Source organism: Sinohyriopsis cumingii, chromosome 11, assembly GCF_028554795.1.
Source record: "Sinohyriopsis cumingii isolate HCF-2022 chromosome 11, ASM2855479v2, whole genome shotgun sequence".
NCBI classification, from domain to species: Eukaryota; Metazoa; Mollusca; class Bivalvia; order Unionida; family Unionidae; genus Sinohyriopsis; species Sinohyriopsis cumingii.
The window spans coordinates 12,806,607-12,824,797 of record NC_142971.1 but is presented as its reverse complement, the minus strand read 5'-3'; the positions used below and the strand labels follow the sequence as shown (position 1 = coordinate 12,824,797).

The 18,191-nt window shown below is 36.1% G+C and overlaps 1 protein-coding gene across 2 annotated transcripts; it reads right to left on the bottom strand.

Moving 5' to 3' along the window:
• Window positions 1-1,831: 1,831 nt before the first annotated feature.
• Window positions 1,832-17,796, bottom strand: LOC149787621 (core alpha-(1,3)-fucosyltransferase-like). Of its 2 annotated transcripts, none has more exons than XM_089973797.1 (3): window positions 17,537-17,796; window positions 9,620-10,703; window positions 1,832-2,258 (listed from the first exon to the last, which is right to left on the bottom strand). In XM_089973797.1, exons 2-3 carry the CDS (start codon window positions 10,624-10,626, stop codon window positions 1,892-1,894), a joined length of 1,374 nt encoding a protein of 457 aa, XP_089829923.1. In that variant the 5' UTR covers window positions 10,627-10,703; window positions 17,537-17,796; the 3' UTR covers window positions 1,832-1,891. The 2 variants fall into 2 exon arrangements, with proteins under 2 accessions (XP_089829923.1, XP_089829924.1); XM_089973798.1 differs by lacking the exon at window positions 17,537-17,796 and adding an exon at window positions 16,876-17,329.
• Window positions 17,797-18,191: the final 395 nt, after the last annotated feature.

The window sequence follows — 18,191 nt, the reverse complement described above, 5'->3', positions numbered from 1 at the left end:
TTGAGATCATTTTATCTTCTTTCAACTCTCTGATTCATTGAAATCTTCGTTGGTTGGAACATTGGCTTCGATATGTTTGCTAATCTCACATTGACAATGTGTTTTTTCTCCATTTATTGTCCACTTATTCCAACAAATTTGTTACAATTATTTTCAACTCATGGATGCACTCTTGAATTTCTGGGGAAATTGTGCTACTGATATTTGTATTTCCTGTCAAAGGTCTATATAAAAAAATTCAAGTTATTTATAGCCTAATAAGTGTAAAAATGACACAGGTTGGTGGGGAAGATAGTAATCAAACATTTGGAAATCATCTGTACGATGAAGATGAATACGAGACTGCAGTAACTGTGGTTATATTATAAATAATAATTTTCTGTTGAGGGATTTGACAATAACCTAGAGGCACTTGTACCTCCAGTTTTAATGGATGACTAAAAAGACTGTTCAACATAATTTAAAAACATATGGATGCCATAAAATGGCATGCCCACGGCTTTCAAATTAACCTTTGACACTATTGTACAATAAGAGGCGGTAACCATTTTTTGGAAGAAACATAAATGAACTTAAATCGACACAAATTTTTGACAAGTAAATTAAAGAAGCCGAGACTGGATTTGATGGTTATCACCAAATAATACCCGAAAGCGATGATTACTTACTGTGTAAAGAAGAAAATTTAAGAGGAGTGGTAGTTAGGCATGTAAGAAATTTTGAGATACGCTTGAAAGATAATATTGAAAATAATAAATGTCAAAGTTATAGAAAATCTACCGTTAGGTGAAAGATAAAAATAACTGTTTAAATAGAAATGTATGACAAATGTTACGCTTAATTGCAGCTTTAGGTATGACGGCAACCAGCACAGGCTTTTTTTACAGCAGATTTTGGAAAAGGGTCTAAAAAGAGGTGTAGGACATTTAGAATTATTTGGGATTTAATTTACCGTAATTTAAGTTCGTCTTAAATATTCACTTTGTAACGTAGACAATTTGTTTATTTATTTTACTAAACTTCGCTTCTTTCTGTTACTTAGCTTAAAACCAAAGAGTCGTAACAATTGCAAAAATAATAAAGAGTGGTGATAATAAATGTTCACTTTTGCGTATGTAAAATATTTTCTGTTTGAGAGATGATCATCTCTTTAAATATTCATTAAATGCCTCGGATAACAGAAGCGTCAAAATGAGTTGCAGGACACTGATAACATGTAATGCACGTAATTTTTTTTTTTACGTTTCATGTATTCATAGTGATCGATTTATTTTTTATGTCCACTACATATATTTGGTGCATTTTTGTTTTACAGTCTTTGTCAAAATGTTTTATCGTCCCACCACTTACATTTAAATCTTTCATCATAGTTTATAAGTACTACGAACAATCGCGATCAAACTGATGTTTGTATCCGCACTACTGAAATTTTCTGTTCTTTGTTTCACTCTTTTCATTCTCTTCTATTTTGTTCTCATTTTTGGAACTTTCGCATTTCGCAGTGCTCATTAATTTCCAGACTAAATTTACAATTGCCAAAGTAGTAGCAAGCTAGTAAGATGGTCCTTGCTATCTGCCACTTTTCTACTGTCGTATATTTCCTAGTGCATGATAAAGTAGGCCATAGTATGTGGATGGGTGGGGGTAAATTTTTAATAAGCGATGGTGGGTGGGTGAAAATCATCATTTTATAATCTCGTGTGTATGTGGGTATTTTGTGCTAGTTTCGTCTTTACTGTTACCGAAAGTGCTAAGGCAATTCGTGTAATAATACATTTTTAAATTTTTGCAGAGGAACAGAACCAAATTTCAAACAAAACACAAACACCAACTTTTTTTTAGTATTAATTTTATATAAAAAATAAATGGTACGTAATGAAAATACAAAAAATCAATATTTCTGCAAATGATTCTCAACAATACGTTTGGAATGTCTCGGATGATTCCGCCAATAGTCATTAACGCAGATCTCATCGCCGCGCCACCATTTCTCGATGTCACGGTACGAAGAGGGATGGCGGTCTGGCTCATGCAGCATGGCGCACAGTCGGCACCAGAAGAACGTGTTGATGAGTCTGCCCGTGCCTTTCCAAGCAAAGTACTCGTTATAAAGATGGTCATTTTGGTCCAGTTTGTGCAGATAGTCTGCTAAATCTTTTGGAGATGCAAAGTCATCCACATGAATGTACGAGTGAGGAGGAGCTGCGCGGCTATAGTCCTCAGGGGCGGCCCCCATGACTATAGGGATCACATCATGCCTGGAAGAAAAGACGATGCAAATGTGAAAGTTGTTTCATTTACTTTGATTGCATGAAAACTGCCAACTGGACAAGCAAGACATGCTGGTTTTTAGACTAAGAAACAAAAATGTCAAAACGACATATGCTGACATACAAGTTACTGTCTCTGAGCGGCTAAACGCTAGTATACACGAAAAAGTTCTGATTCTGCATTGAGGAATCAGCAAACCTTCCATTACGTAAACAAATATTTAAACTTTTAATACCTTAAAAAGTGATTAACTTTTTCATTACCAGCCATATCATATGAATTATAACTTACTGGATTCGATTGAAAATCTGTTTTCGATTCCAATGGAACAACATATAGATCTTCTCGTCTGGGATGAAAATATTTGGTTGGTAACATTACCAGTGTTTTAAAAAAAATCTCTTGATAACAATTAGTTATAATTAACATCATATATATATATATATATATATATATATATATATATATATATATATATATATATATATATATATATATATAGAGAGAGAGAGAGAGAGAGAGAGAGAGAGAGAGATAAATAATTAAAAATGTAATAATTATAGACACTTCAGATGACTACAATGCTAACGGCATCGTAGTGTTTTCATCAGATCTCGTAATATTATTGTACAAGACAGCAAAATAATACAATGTAGCTTAAAGTACACTAAACACTGTTATGATTATTATTGATTCTTATCATATAGGTATTTTCTCTTTAATAGGACGTAAATTATTCAAAGCAAGGTACATTTTTTTAAATCTGAAAATATACTATAGCTTGCTGCTTCCTTTCCCCTCTGTTGTTGGATTGTAAACATACACTGATGTCACCCGAAGCTACACGCTTACTGCCATTTGGATAGACTCTGATTTAATCGAAAATGTCAGAATAACCTATCGGTATAATCATATGTTCATTACTATAAATGGCTGTCTGATTATAGCTATAGGTTATAGCTCTCTATCTCAAATTAAATCAAGGTCTAGTAATGGACCTCTGGTGTAGCACACCACTCACGCAATTAACACCAACAGTAAATCGAACGCCAGCGGCGATTTATTGTTGCAGTATGTAGACTACACTGTATTTTATCTGTTTTGTTTCATTTTAAAACAAGTTGTTTCTGAAAGCTCGTATCCCTTGTAAACAGGATATTTGTTTTTAAATACAGACAAAGGAATGCTTTTCTTTATAAATTCAGCCAGTAGGACACTTGTCTTTGTTAATTCAGGCAAGGTCGTTAAGCGTTTCAAGAACAGAAAATTAAAGATAATATGATGTCTTTAGTCATTATGGACAATGACCTATGCAATGCATGCTGTCTAAAATATTGGTTGATAATGTATACTAGGTGAAAAGTCTCGGAAGTTTCAACAAACAATTGTAGATCACATTGACCTACTTTGTGTACTGCAATGTATATTTTATTAAGAGGCATCAATATAGAAAGTTTAAAGAGTATGAATGTAACAATGTTGAAGACAAGGGGAAATTCAAGTTGGCAATGAGTTTAATAAAAACAATTTATAGAAGATAATTCTGCCTATTGTTTTCAAACGATGATGTAGTACTGCTGAAGATGCATCCATATTTGAGGCAAAATCATTTAACAATGAAAATTAGGACACAGTGGCGTACTTCTTCACAATGATAAAATTGGAAAAGTTGAGTGCACGTATAACGTTTCATGGATTAAACGACAAAAATAGGACCAGAAATGACTTTTGGTAACAAATTTAAATTGGGCGAGAGAAATACTTACGATATGATTGAATTCCAGCAGATGCATCTACAATGCTCGATCGTTCGAGATATCATCTCAAATACGGATGATGAATGAATGAACATTGGAAGTACAAATTCGATCCAACCTTAAAAAAGGTCACAGTGACCTACTTTTGGCGTGACTGAGCTACTTTTGGCGTGACTGAGTTATAATTCTCAGATTATCAGTGGACGTTTTTGAAGCTGTATTGGTACTGCAAAACAATGTTTCAACTTGATCAACATGCAATTACTGCATCATATTGTAAATATTCAGGTTTCTTAACTATGGTAGAGTATTGCAATATTAAATAAATAGTAAAAACAGTCACTGCAGGGTCTGCTTTGGAACGTAATTGCTAGATTCACGTAAATTGCTAAAAACATGGGACCAAAAATTCAGCAGATTATTATAACAGTGTATAAAAACAAAGAAGACAAGAAGTCACTGCTGATTGATAAACAAGAGCGCCCCAAATGCCACATGATGCATATACTTTGTGGTCCTTGCCATACTAATAACCTTGACCTTTATGAGATGAACTTGCTGATCGTACGATAAGGTGTGGACCTTGGTAAAGTTTCATCAAAATATTTGCTGGGGTCAGAAAGTGTCAGCTTGGATAAGGAAACACGTCTCACGCTTACATTATCCCTTGTTGTGGCCTTAACCTTGGACCAGGACGTGTGTGTCTGTCTGTGTGTGATTTGGATTTTTACATTTTTAACGTAGCTTTAACAATTTTTCACTACGATGTCTGCAGTATGGCACTTTATAGTGATGTCTTCCACTGGGGCATCATGCCACAGACATGTAGCACGATGCCCACCCAGTCACATTATCCTGACAACAGGCCGACCAGACCCAACACTAACCTCTTAATGCTGAGCGCCAAGCGAGGCAGGTGTTAGTAATATTTTTGTAAGTCTTTGGCATGACTCGGCCGGGGATGGAACCTACGACCTCCTGCATCCGAGGCGGAAATTCTAACCACTAAGCCACCTGAGCGGTTGGACTAGGAAGTATGAGTATGAATACGCAAAACTGATAAGTCGAGATATATCAAAGGCTAAAGTTTCATTAAAATATCCTCCTTATTTCTAGAGCTGAACCCGTACATGGAAAGAGAGTTAAGAATTATATTTTCTCTTACCGCGACCTTGACCTTGAGGCAGGAGGCGTGGCTATAGTATGTGACCTATAGTCTAGTCATGATATATCATTGCTTCAGGTTTCATTGAACATCTTCAGTAGTTCAATATTTTCCCTCCGGACAATAACGAAATATATTTTTTCGTTTGCCCTTGCCGTGACCTTGACCTTGCGCCTGTGGCAAGACTATGGTGTGCGAAACATCGTCTATATATATATATATATATATATATATATATATATATATATATATATATATATATATATATATATATATATATATATGTGTGTGTGTGTGTGTGTGTGTGTGTGTAATGAGTTTCAGCGGACAAACGGCCATGCTAGTGAGTGTCGCCTGCCCACGCCATAATTAGCAGGAAAAATACCCCTCGTAGTTAAAAAAAAAGTAGGTTGTAAGTGTGATGTTGACATCCAGCATTTCGCTCTCTGTTATGGCTCTCCGAAAACGCTGAAGGGACCGGATATTTTTTTAAATTATTAGAAATGAATTTCCATCAGATTTATGGCTATTTAGTAGAAAAAAAACGAAAACATAATGAAGGAACAAATTTTGAAAAAGGAAACTGCATTTGCATTTTCCACTAAAGAGCATGTAATCGAGATTTCAAGAAACATACCAAACCTTTAGAATAATGCTATTTTAATTCAATACCAAATCTATGAAATATTTTAATCTTAAATTCCCAAGCTACACAATAACGTCTTATATTTAAATTAAAATAACAAGTACTAAAGAAATATGTTATTTTAATAAGGATACCAAACTACAGAATAATGTTATTTTAATTAAAATACCAGTTCAAAAGAATACGTTTTTTTATATAAAAATTTAAAATTGTTTAGATAACTATACGACTCAGATCCATGGCGATGAAAATGTTTTATGTAGACATTTTCAAGGTTTGAAACTTACAATATCCTGTTAGAAACTAGTAGAATTCATTACTGACTAAACTTGTTAATAGTCTAATAGGACTACGGAAAGTTTTATTTTAAATTTAAGTTGGACAAAAAAAAAAGGGAGGGAGATTGTTGCCTTTTGAATCTAGAAGACTGATTGTTTATTTTCATTAATTAAAGTTCAAGTTTATTTTAACTACATACCCCTAAACATGCTTTGACAGCTAAACTGCATATACCTCTAAACATGGTTTGACAGCTAAACTGCGTATACCTCTAAAATGCTTTGATTGTTAAACTACGTATATCTCTATACATGCTTTGAGAGCTAAACTGCACATATCTCTAAAAATGCTTTGATAGCTAAACTGCATATGCCTCTAAACATGCTTTGATAGCTAAACTGCGCATATCCCTAAACATGCTTTGACAGCTAAACTGCGTGTACCTCTAAAATGCTTTGATTGTTAAACTACGTATACCTCTAAAAATGTTCTGATAGCTAAAATAAATATACCTCTAAACATGCTTTGATAGCTGACCTGCGTATACCGCTATACATGCTTTGATAGCTAAACTACATATACCTCTAAACATGCTTTGATAGCTACACTGCCTATGCTTCTAAAAATGCTTCATTAGCTAAACTGCGTGTACCCCTAAACATGCTTTGATAGCTAAACTGCATATACCTCTAAACATGCTTTGATAGCTAAACTGTGAATACCTCTAAACATGCTTTGATAGCTAAACTGTATATACCTCTAAACATTCTTTGATAGCTAAACTGTGAATACCTCTAAAAATGCTTTGATAGCTAAACTGTGAATACCTCTAAACATGCTTTGATAGCTAAACTGCATATACCTCTAAACATACTTTGATAGCTAAACTGCGTGTACCTCTAAACATGCTTTGATAGCTAAACTGCATATACCTCTAAACATGCTTTGATAGCTAAACTGTATATACCTCTAAACATGCTTTGATAGCTAAACTGCGTGTACCTCTAAACATGCTTTGATAGCTAAACTGCATATACCTCTAAACATGCTTTGATAGCTAAACTGCGTGTACCTCTAAACATTCTTTGATAGCTAAACTGTGAATACCTCTAAAAATGCTTTGATAGCTAAACTGCATATACCTCTAAACATGCTTTGATAGCTAAACTGTGTATACCTCTAAACATGCTTTGATAGCTACACTGCGTATGCCTCTAAAAATGATTTGATAGCTGAACTGCGTATACCTCTAAACATTCTTTGATAGCTAAACTGTGAATACCTCTAAAAATGCTTTGATTGCTAAACTGCAAATACCTCTAAACATGCTTTGATAGCTAAACTGTGTATACCTCTAAACATGCTTTGATAGCTACACTGCGTATGCCTCTAAAAATGATTTGATAGCTAAACTGCGAAAACCTCTAAACTTGATTCAACAAATATTATTAGGACTTAAAAGAACTTGGTTAAATTGGTTTAGTTCATAGAATATCAAATACATTCTAAAACAAAGTTTTAGTATAAGACCAATTTTTAATATATTTGTAATTTGCTTGTGTGTATGTGTGTGTGTGTGTTTGTGTATGTTATTTCTTTAAAGATAATGGGGATGATGATGATGATATTCGAAATACTAACATTTGTTTATCAACATTAAACTTATATGTACAGGATGTCATGATATTTGTAGGTTACTGCATTTGTATGGGAAAATATGAACGAGTTTTGGGATGGAATACTGCACGACTTTGGAAGTGCAGTATATCCTTCCGACAAAACGAGTTCATATTTTCCCATACAAATGCAGTAACCTTTTTATTATATGCTCATTTTGTTTTATTCTACCTAAGGTTTAATTATATAAACAAAATACACTACAAGAAATAAAGTAAATGAATGAATGCCTTATTCCAAACCAAATACACAAGCGCAGACTTGTCATCACACAATGGCATCATTATTAATGCGCACGTAACTCCGCCCAGATAAATTTGAACTTAATCGCGCGCTCGACATAACTTTCGAAAGGAAATTGCGTGTCTAGTTAAAATTGAAATTTGCAGTCATACTGTGAATGAATGCGCATTGCAACAACTTTTCCGTTTGATCTGTAATGAAAATATTTTGGTATTTTGTTTCGATTCGACGAAAGTTTGTGATTTCGGACTGGATTCATCTGTGCAAATTATACATGAAATACATCGGACTGAAGTGGCGCGGGAGAAGCGTGTTACATCCGCAAATGTGTTTCTGTTTCTGTCATTGAATGTTTTAAAATCATAATGTGGGGAAAATATGAAGTCTTTCAATTGCAATTATCAAAACGACGCTATGGAATTTAATGCTTATTATATTTTGAGTGCAGTATGGAGGATGCAATTGCACTTATCGAAATTACAGCAGAATTTCGAAATGTATAATCCAGACTGAAAACCGATGACATGCTCATGTAATTCGGATTTGCAGAATTAAGAAAATAAATTTTGAGGAAATTCAGGATGTAAATCTGTAAGTATATTTTATTTTGCCATTCTTATCACCAGCAAAAGAAGAGAGTATATGACTTGTCACTTGTATGTTGTTTGTAAGGACCTTATATTCCGTCTGTTATATAATGTAGCTAGCCTAAATCCGTAACATTGTATCAACGCGGAATGTGCCAAACAGCTGGGGTTTTTTGCAGTCCACGAAACATGTTTTAAACTACCACAATGTAAAGAGCCTCTTACGCGAGTGTACATGATTTTTGTACAAATCAAAAGTGCTGGCGTCTGCGTCCATTGTTTATTTACAATAGAAAGTAGTTCCTTTATACACGTGAATGCTATATGTTTATTGTCGCGTGAATTCAGTATCGGTTAATATTGAACGATTCTGACAATGTAAAGTTAACGGGGGAAAAAATGAGCATATAATAATATTCACATACTAACGCCGAGCTCTACTTCCAAGTCATTATCAAATACATTAACCCATCTGTGATAGCCTCATTTTGATTTTTAGCGATCGTTATCCGGAGCAGCAACTTGTCCGAAACGCACAATTCGAAGGGGTCTATCAAATGGCATTTCGCTTATTATCGAGTTTATTTATAATATTTGCTTATATTAGGTTACATAACATTCAACTGATCCAGTTAATATTGAGTTGTCCTTTCAACGAGAGTACTTACCAAAACTAATGACCTTTCTAACACATTTGCATTACGTAGTCAGCGATTTCACTATGTTTGGTGCAATTACATTAAATGGTGCAATATAAAACATCCTCACAAATAAGAATATCTAGAAACGTGTTTTGCAGAGACACATTACTCAGCCGAGCAAGCAGACCTGGGTAGGTTTCAAACCTATAGACTACTGATTGCGAGTTCAGGGCTTTAACTACTGAGGTCATACGGCTCCTTAGACAGGTAATTAACATCACCAACAATTTCTTTGGAATACTACGAACGCGATAGACCTAAAACAGAAAATCACTGAAAATTTGCACACTTACATCAACCCACTGACGAAGAATTTCTCCGTGATGTAATCTCGGCAGTTTGAATTTTCAAAGGATAGGTAAAATTTGTAGTCTGTATTGAGCATTTCGAAACAATCATTGTTGTATCTTGGACATTTCAATGGCCCACAATTTCCGTATATATCTACTGATATGTATTTTGCAAGTTCCTGGGCGTAAGTTAGACGTCCATTCCGTGTAACGCAATTAGATACAAACCACGCCACTTTTTTTGTTTTACCGGCAGCGTAGCTACGATTCTGATGCAGCGTTTGTACAGCTTCATTGTATGGCACAAACTTTTCATAAGGTGCTACGATATCTGAGTCTCTCCTGTAGGATGCTGTCCAATTCACTAAATTTTCAAAGGCACTTAATCCTGGCGTATGAAAAGGAGATTCGAGCAGGAAAATGATCCAGATTTGACCTGGCGGACGCTTTGTCCACGTACGTTCAAGTCTCTCTTTAAATAAAACAGCATCTGCGCTGCTTCCTATATGTGAGTTGTCTGTGATGGTGCACGTGTCTACTGGACATGTGTGTCGCTTGAAGATCTCTTGACCAGCCGGAACATCCATGCTGCCCAAACCATGATAAAGGAGAATTGTTTTCAGAGTAGCTATGTCATTTCCGACCATCTTATCTTTCATCCATTTTGGCCTAAACGCAAGCTGTGCCAATATCCTATCATCATCATATTGCGCCAAGTCTGGCCAATAAACTGGTTTGTTTATTTTTGTTAAAGTTTTCGGTGGTACACTATGGTCTTGTACTATCTGTTTATTCACTATTTCCTCTGTGCGTACTCGATCAATTTTTTCATAGGGGAACAATGCATTGGCGCTATTTCTATCTCCAGTCTGAGTGTTCCAAGGAAACGCGTTGAATTCGTAAATCCAAAGTTTTCGATAATAAAAATTGAAGGGAATAAAAAAAACGACACAGACGACGAAGAACCACGTCAAAACTTTCCGTGGAGTAAGTCGCATCTTTATGTGCATATCACATCAAACTGCAGCTGCTCATTGCGACTTCATTGTCCCAAAACCTAGTGTTAAACCGTGTCAAATGGCTTCATCTGCAAGAAAAAGAACCATTATGAATAAGATAAACGTCTTCATTAAGGCTTTAATAAAACAAGCAATTCATTTAAAGTATGATAACTAATCAAAACTGTGATTATTGTCTGTTAAATCTAATTATTTATGCATGGATTTCAAACTGAAGGAGCATCCTGAAGCAATTTAAAATTACTGCCTTGGCAACAAACATACCTCTTGTCGCAGATGAACCACTGAATGACACATAATGATATTCTTCACTGTCCATTTAAATTATACATATAATTGTCCATATATATATATATATATATATATATATATATATATATATATATATTCACAATGTCTTACCGTACAATTGACCGCTAGTGACCTAGTGGTTAGAGCGTCTGTCTCGGAAGCGGGAGGTCGTGGGTTCGAACCCCAGCCGAGTCATACCAAAGACTTACAAAAATGATACTAACAACTGCCTCGCTAGGCGCTCAGAATTAAGAGGTTAGTGTTCGGACTTGTCGGCCTGGTGACAGGATGACTGGGTGGGACATCATGCTACATGTCTGCGACATAATGTCCCAGTAATAGACATCATTATAAACTGCCACACTGCAGACATCGTAGCGATATGACTGAAAAATTATTAAAGCTACGTTAACAATTCTAATCACACACACACAGTACAATTTTCCATCTAATGTGCCGTATTTTTTTACCTCGTTGTAGCAGATTGCACGTGGTGCAAGTGTTTGCACAAGTACCAACATATTGTTGATTACGCACCTAGAAGGTCAAAACTGCGGCATGGCGACAAAAACATGCCCTATAACTCCATATTTTTCCGCCCTGTTAAAGTACACCTTTATTTACAAATGGTTGTGTTTTCAAATAGGGGACAATATTATTTTTTGTGGCAGTTAAGCAGTAGCGAACCCAGACTCTGACTGGCTGAGGGGGCACCGATTAAATGATCAGAGAATTCGTTCATATGATATTTATGAAAGCAGTTGTACTCGCCAGATCTCAACTGCACACTCCAGATCATAAATGTACTCTCCAAATCGTAGTACAGGTGTATACAATACTCTACTTTGTCTTGATCTGCAGAGTTTCTGACGTCAGATATTTACTATGGCATATAAACAAACAGGGAATACTTTACAGTTTACAAATTACCTTTAATGACGTTTTACGGATTTTAAATGTATTACCTTATACAGTGCCGGATTTAGACATAGCGAGGCCCTTAGCTATGGGAAGCTGTCGAGACCCTATTTGGTATAAAATAAATTTGAGAGGCCTGTTCAGACTCGGACAGTGAGGCCATAAGCGTAGCTTGTTTAGCTTATGCCTAAATCTGGCACTGTCCTTATATACTATTTTATATGCATCCTACAGAATTTTACAATTTTATGTATTATATTTAATCTTGAAGTTCTTAGTTATACATTTATTTCGAGGGCTTCGTCTTCATCTTCCAAATGTTTGTGCAGTATAATTTTACATTTTCTGGAACATAACCTTTTGTTGGCACTAGATATTATTCACTTTGTGTTGATGTGCCGTAAAGTATTACCACATGCATCTATACAAAACTGTCTGTATGCGTTTTCAACAAGCCAACGGGAAGACTGTCTACAACAGTTACAATTATGTTTAGCAATTGTCAGCACTTCAATCATTTCAAAACGCATGAATGAATTCAAATTTATGTAAAATTTTCTGTTCATGTCGTTCATTCAACATTAGCTACTACATACGCATGTTCTGTTTTAAATCCGCGCTTTCCATATATATATGCTTTTGTCGAATCGTTCTAGATCGATCTCGCAAAGATTACTATATCTTTGAATAGTACTGCAAATTTAACCTAATACATATATGTGGATTTATCCAGGTCAAGTGTGTGTGTGTGTGTGTGATATCGCTAACCAGTACGCCACAGGAAAGGTTCAGAAAAATAAATTAAACCCCTCCCTTTCCTCTCCCGGGTTTTGTAAACCTCCTTTTCTTAACATCTAACAATCGAATTGTTAGCATTTACAAGTGCGCTCCCGTTCTCACATCCCCGCCACGAGTTCCTTTCTTGTGCTTCTGGGTTTATTCTATCTCTACACTATCTATGTGGACTTGCAAAACAATAAAAAAAATTAAAGGCATATGAATGGAAACTCTGTCTACTGCCACGTAATGCCTGAACCATTCGTCTCTAGTCTCACTCAAGACAAATACTGACACATTTCTAAAATCCCTTGAAACAAAACCCACAAGGTTTATCACATGAAACTTACAGAGATAAATGCGTACAAAAAACATTATACAGCGATAAGATAGAATGGCAATTGTTCACATGCAATCGACATGATAGCGGGATTACCATAATTAGTATGTATCGTGCTGGTATTGACGCTATATATGTATAGTAATTTTGAACAATATCATGCACCCGAGAGAAAATACAATATATATACAGTGATAGAACGGGGTGGGTGATCTTTACAGTTAGATGGTTATCATTATGCGTTGGAAACTCGAGAAATAATACATCCCCTGAGCACCTACCAGGTGTTCCATCCCAAAGCCCCGTTGCATGTTTGCTTACTCGCCCACCCTCACCCCTTAATGACATTTCTGGAATCGATTCTGCCTATGGTCTTAAACATAACACAACATGCTATAAACATCAATCACTATGTTTCCTGTATCTCTTTTGTGGCATACTGCGTAATTTTAGTGTCTAATACGATGGATGTAATTTATTTATTTATTAATTCAATTAATTTGAGAAAAGTGCTGCTGGGTTGAAAAGGGCTGCAATTCAGTTTAAACATATAAAGGTAGCTTGACATCGCAGGGAATTTTCACTAATAAGCTCTTTCGATGATGTGCAACAAAACTATCTCAAACTTCGACAATATCTTCCAAGACATTTCGCTGGTTTAGTGTTTACTTCATATTCATCATTAAAACACGGTGAAATCTGGTGCATGGAGCGGGAATCACAGTTGGCTGATATGAGGCGCCGTAGCGGACAAAAGCTGATCCAATCAGAACGTTGCAGTTTAAATTTTAATGTCATATGTCCAGAATTCCAATTTCACGTGTTGTATAAAACATTATTGTCCTTAAAGTTCCATTTTCTAGGTCGAGATTTTAGACTGTGTCTGTTGAATTAAACAGCAGTGGTTGAAAGTTATATTTTCTATGTCGAGGTTTTAGAGTGTGTCGTTTGAACTACACGGCTGTGGTTGAAATTTCATCGTCAAACGTCGAGAATTCTTAATTTACGAATTGGTTCAAAGAGTTTATGTTGAAAGTTCCATTTTATATGTTGAATATTTAGATTTCATCTGTTAAATTACAAAGCGCTGATTGAAAATTCGATGTCCAATGTCGAGTTTTGAGATTGTATCTTCTGAATTTCACGGTGGTTGTTGAAATTTAAAAGTCATATGTCGAGAGCTTCAACTTTATATGTTGAATCACATTGACTGTGCTGAAAGTTCCGTTTCATATGTTGAGTTCTGAGATTGTATCTGTTGAATTACAGAGTGGTCTTTGGAAATTTAATTCTGCTTTTCAGAATTGTTATTTTTATATGGTGACATGATGTGTTGTGTTAACAGTAACACTAACACAATCCCCACTTTAACAATTCAAAATAATATAGGAGTATTCAGATACATCATTCGTGTATTCAATTATGAGGCGCCATTACATTTCATGCATTTACAGTCTGAAAGGTACCATTCACAGGTCGAGAATTACTATGAATTTCTTCACTAGAGGTCGTTCTCGTGAACGAACTGTTTTTTTTTTTAAACAAAAAGGCTGCTTTTCGTTGCTCTGAAATTCAACAGATGAAATCTAAATGCTCGCAATATGAAATGGAACTTTCATCACAAACAGTTGCATGCAACTTGTGAATTGGGATTCTCGACATATGATACTGAAATTTCAACCACCGCTGTTTAATTCAAAATATACACTGTAAAACGTCAACATTGGAAATAGATCTTTAAACAACCACTGTATAATTCATATATATAATCTAAAATCTCGATCTAGAAAATGGAACTTTAAGGGCATGCGATTTGATCCAACACGTGATATTAGATCTCTCGACTTAGGACATCGAAATTTCAACTGCATCTTACTCACTGGACCAGCTTTTGTCCGCTATGGCGCCTCATAGGCTGACACGGGGATCGTAGCTGACGGGGAGATCACATGTGACTGACAGGGAGATTACGGGTGGATGACGCAAGCTTGACATTGAGAAAGAAAAACAAAAAACAAATCAAAAGCATGAAGAAATTATAAACATGCCAGGTGAGAAAGTTTGTCAGAATACTGCCAAGACCCAATCTGACACTCGACCCCGTCTATCATACTTCAAACAGAAAGTAACTTAGAAACAGTATGTTCCATACCTGACCTTCAGTCTCTGGATATTATTCCCGTCCAAAAATAGACATTCGGCCATAAGCTAACCTATGATTCAATTTCCGCCAGATATAATTTATAATCGTTAAGCACTCGTTTACTTTTCGCACTGTACCAAACTGAAGTAGTCCGCTACGGTGGCCTAGTGTTCGGAGCGTCACCTTCGGATGCGGGAGGTCGCGGGTTTGAACCCCAGCCGAGTCATAGACTGATACAAATAGTACTAGCAGCTGCCTCACTTGGTGCTTAGCATTAAAAGGTTACCTGGTGTCAGGGTAATGTGACCGGGTGGGGCATGATGTTAAATGACTGCAGCATGATACCCCAGTGCTAGACATCACTATAAACTGCCATACTTCAGACATTGTAGCGATATGACTGAAAAAGTGTTAAAGCTACATTAAAAATCCAAAACACGCACATACATACACACCAAATTGAAGTAACAGGCCCAAAAACTGCTCTAATGTTTTGTCTTGTCAGACAAAGTTATGCCGGATTCTCGTTAAATATGTAATTCTTCCATGTAACAGGAATCCAAGAATGATGAGTAGTAGCCATTTTTTAATCTCAAATATTGATGACGTAATGTTTCGATGAGCTGCATATCTTTGCAAGGAACAGCAAGCCGTATACGATCGTAACTCGGTATGATCATGCCAAAATTCAACATTGGTTTACATTCTGGGGCATGTAACTTCAGTTTGGTCCAAAACTGTAAATGGTGGTGTGATGAACAAAACATACATCACTATCACTAGTAAAATGAAGCCTATTTTATGGTTGAATACCTTAAGAGAAGGAACACCAGAAGAGGGTAGGGTAGGGAATGAAGTTACTAAGCTTGTCTCATTTACAGCATGATTGACAAGGTCTGATATCACAACAGATTATGACAGTAATATGTGAAACATTTGTCACTCGGTAGCATTGTTTTTTCTTCTTCTTCCGGTTATTGCTTTTATTATATAAAAAACAATGCTAGTTTTTACTCACCTGTGGGGGGAGGTAAATGGAGTCCGATCGCATCTGTTGCATCTACTCCATCTATGTACAAGCACCCTTTCTTACTTAGTCTAACTGTTGTCGTTCACTCCAATATATAAACACTTAACCACAAATACATGTAAACACATTAATGGTTGTGTTTTTATTCGTCAAAATATTTCGGCTAATGAGCAATATTCATAACTAATTAGTTCATTAAAACAAGATAGCTGCAAGATCATTCAAACTGTATCATTCGCTATCATCCCACCCATATAATACAATTAGTCGGGTACAAGCACCCGCTCCAAACACTCACTACGTCCCTAGCCCATTTGTTGTACATTGAATTCGTGTGATTGAAGTTTCGAACTACTCGATTATTTATGTATCGGTACACATAACGTTTTACCTAGCTTTAGCTGGCGACCGGTTAAGTTTTGAGTGTACATTTCATTCTCGAAGAAACACCAATGATATGTTGACACTGTTGGAAGCGCATAAAGGGATCACGTGTTACCCTATCATTTGTCTGTTAAATAAACGAATCGATTATGGCAAGAACATTACATAGACTAATATACAGCGTAGCCTACAAGGAGATTTCTTCATACACCCGTCTATCTGGAATGATGCATCAGATTATGTTTTCACTCGTACCGTCAGGAGTTTTCAAAATAGCATATACATAGTACTATGTATTAGCATCAGGAAATGAAATTTGGAGAGAAAAAAAATAACTTTGAATATATAAAATCTCACCTGTTTCTGCTTGATCGTGGTATTTGCTGATCAATGAAAAGAACCCCCGGCGAACACAGGTACAATGTGAACTGTAGGTGTTTCTTGTTTGCTCAGGCCAATCCTGGTACAATACGAACTGCTGGTATTTCGAGTTAGTGTAGCGTGACATGAATGCGTGTGAATATCAGGTATAAACAATCTACCCAGCTGCGTGCCGTTGTTCGTTTGCATGCCTAAGCCACTATGACCCTTACGTAAGTAATTATGCCACGTCTAATAGCACAGCAAAACTTTCAACATCAATATCAACACCGACAAGTTACTACATATCAGCCCTGAAAAACACGTTATTTGTGACCAACCCACCACAATGATGTACGTTACACAATAGCAATTAAATATCCACCCTGAAACACACGTTATTATTCACCAACACACTACAGTGATGTACGTCACACAACAGCAATTCAATATCCGTTCTGAAACACACGTTATTTGTGATCCACCCGCCACACTGATATACTTTACACAAAAGTTATTAAGTGTCCGCCTTGGAACACACGTTATGTGTTATCCACCATCAAAATGATATACCTACCTTATTATTATATATTAGTTATTAAGTATCCGCCTTGGAACACACGTTATGTGTTATCCACCACCAAAATGATATACCTACCTTACACATTAGTTATCAAGTATCCGCCTTGGAATATACGTTATGTGTTACCAACACGCCATACTGATCTACGTTATCTAGTATGTATTCAGTATCCGCCCTGGAACACGTTATTTGTGGCCCACCCGCCACTGGGATGTACCTTACTGTGACATATCTGTCCTGAAACACAGGTTATTGTGATGTATGCCACAGCACTGAAGGCAACGGATGTTCGTACGTACGTAAGGAAGGGCGGACAAATTAAGCTAACACTATATTGCTCTCGAATGATTCATATGTATGCATCGTCGTACCCATGGTCCAATTGCGCGCCTGGGGTGTACGAAAAATCATAGCTTAGCATAAAAATAATAATTCGCCGTCCGGATCCCGTGTGTATTCGCTTTGCAATAACCAGGTTTTCCAAGATTTTACAGAAGACGCGACGGAACCACCGCCTCCACCCCCACTCACTCCCCTTTTTATGGCGTGGAAACTTTAGGTTAACCAAAATAAGTCTTTAAGCATTGTTCTTACAGCCACTAATATTCTTTTTGTATTTTATTAGTGCAATTGCGAAAATTCGCACGCAAATGGCGCTGTCAGGTAGTGCATGATAAAGAGGAACACGAATCTAAAAATATGAGAGGCATCAAGTTTGGTTCTCATTTCA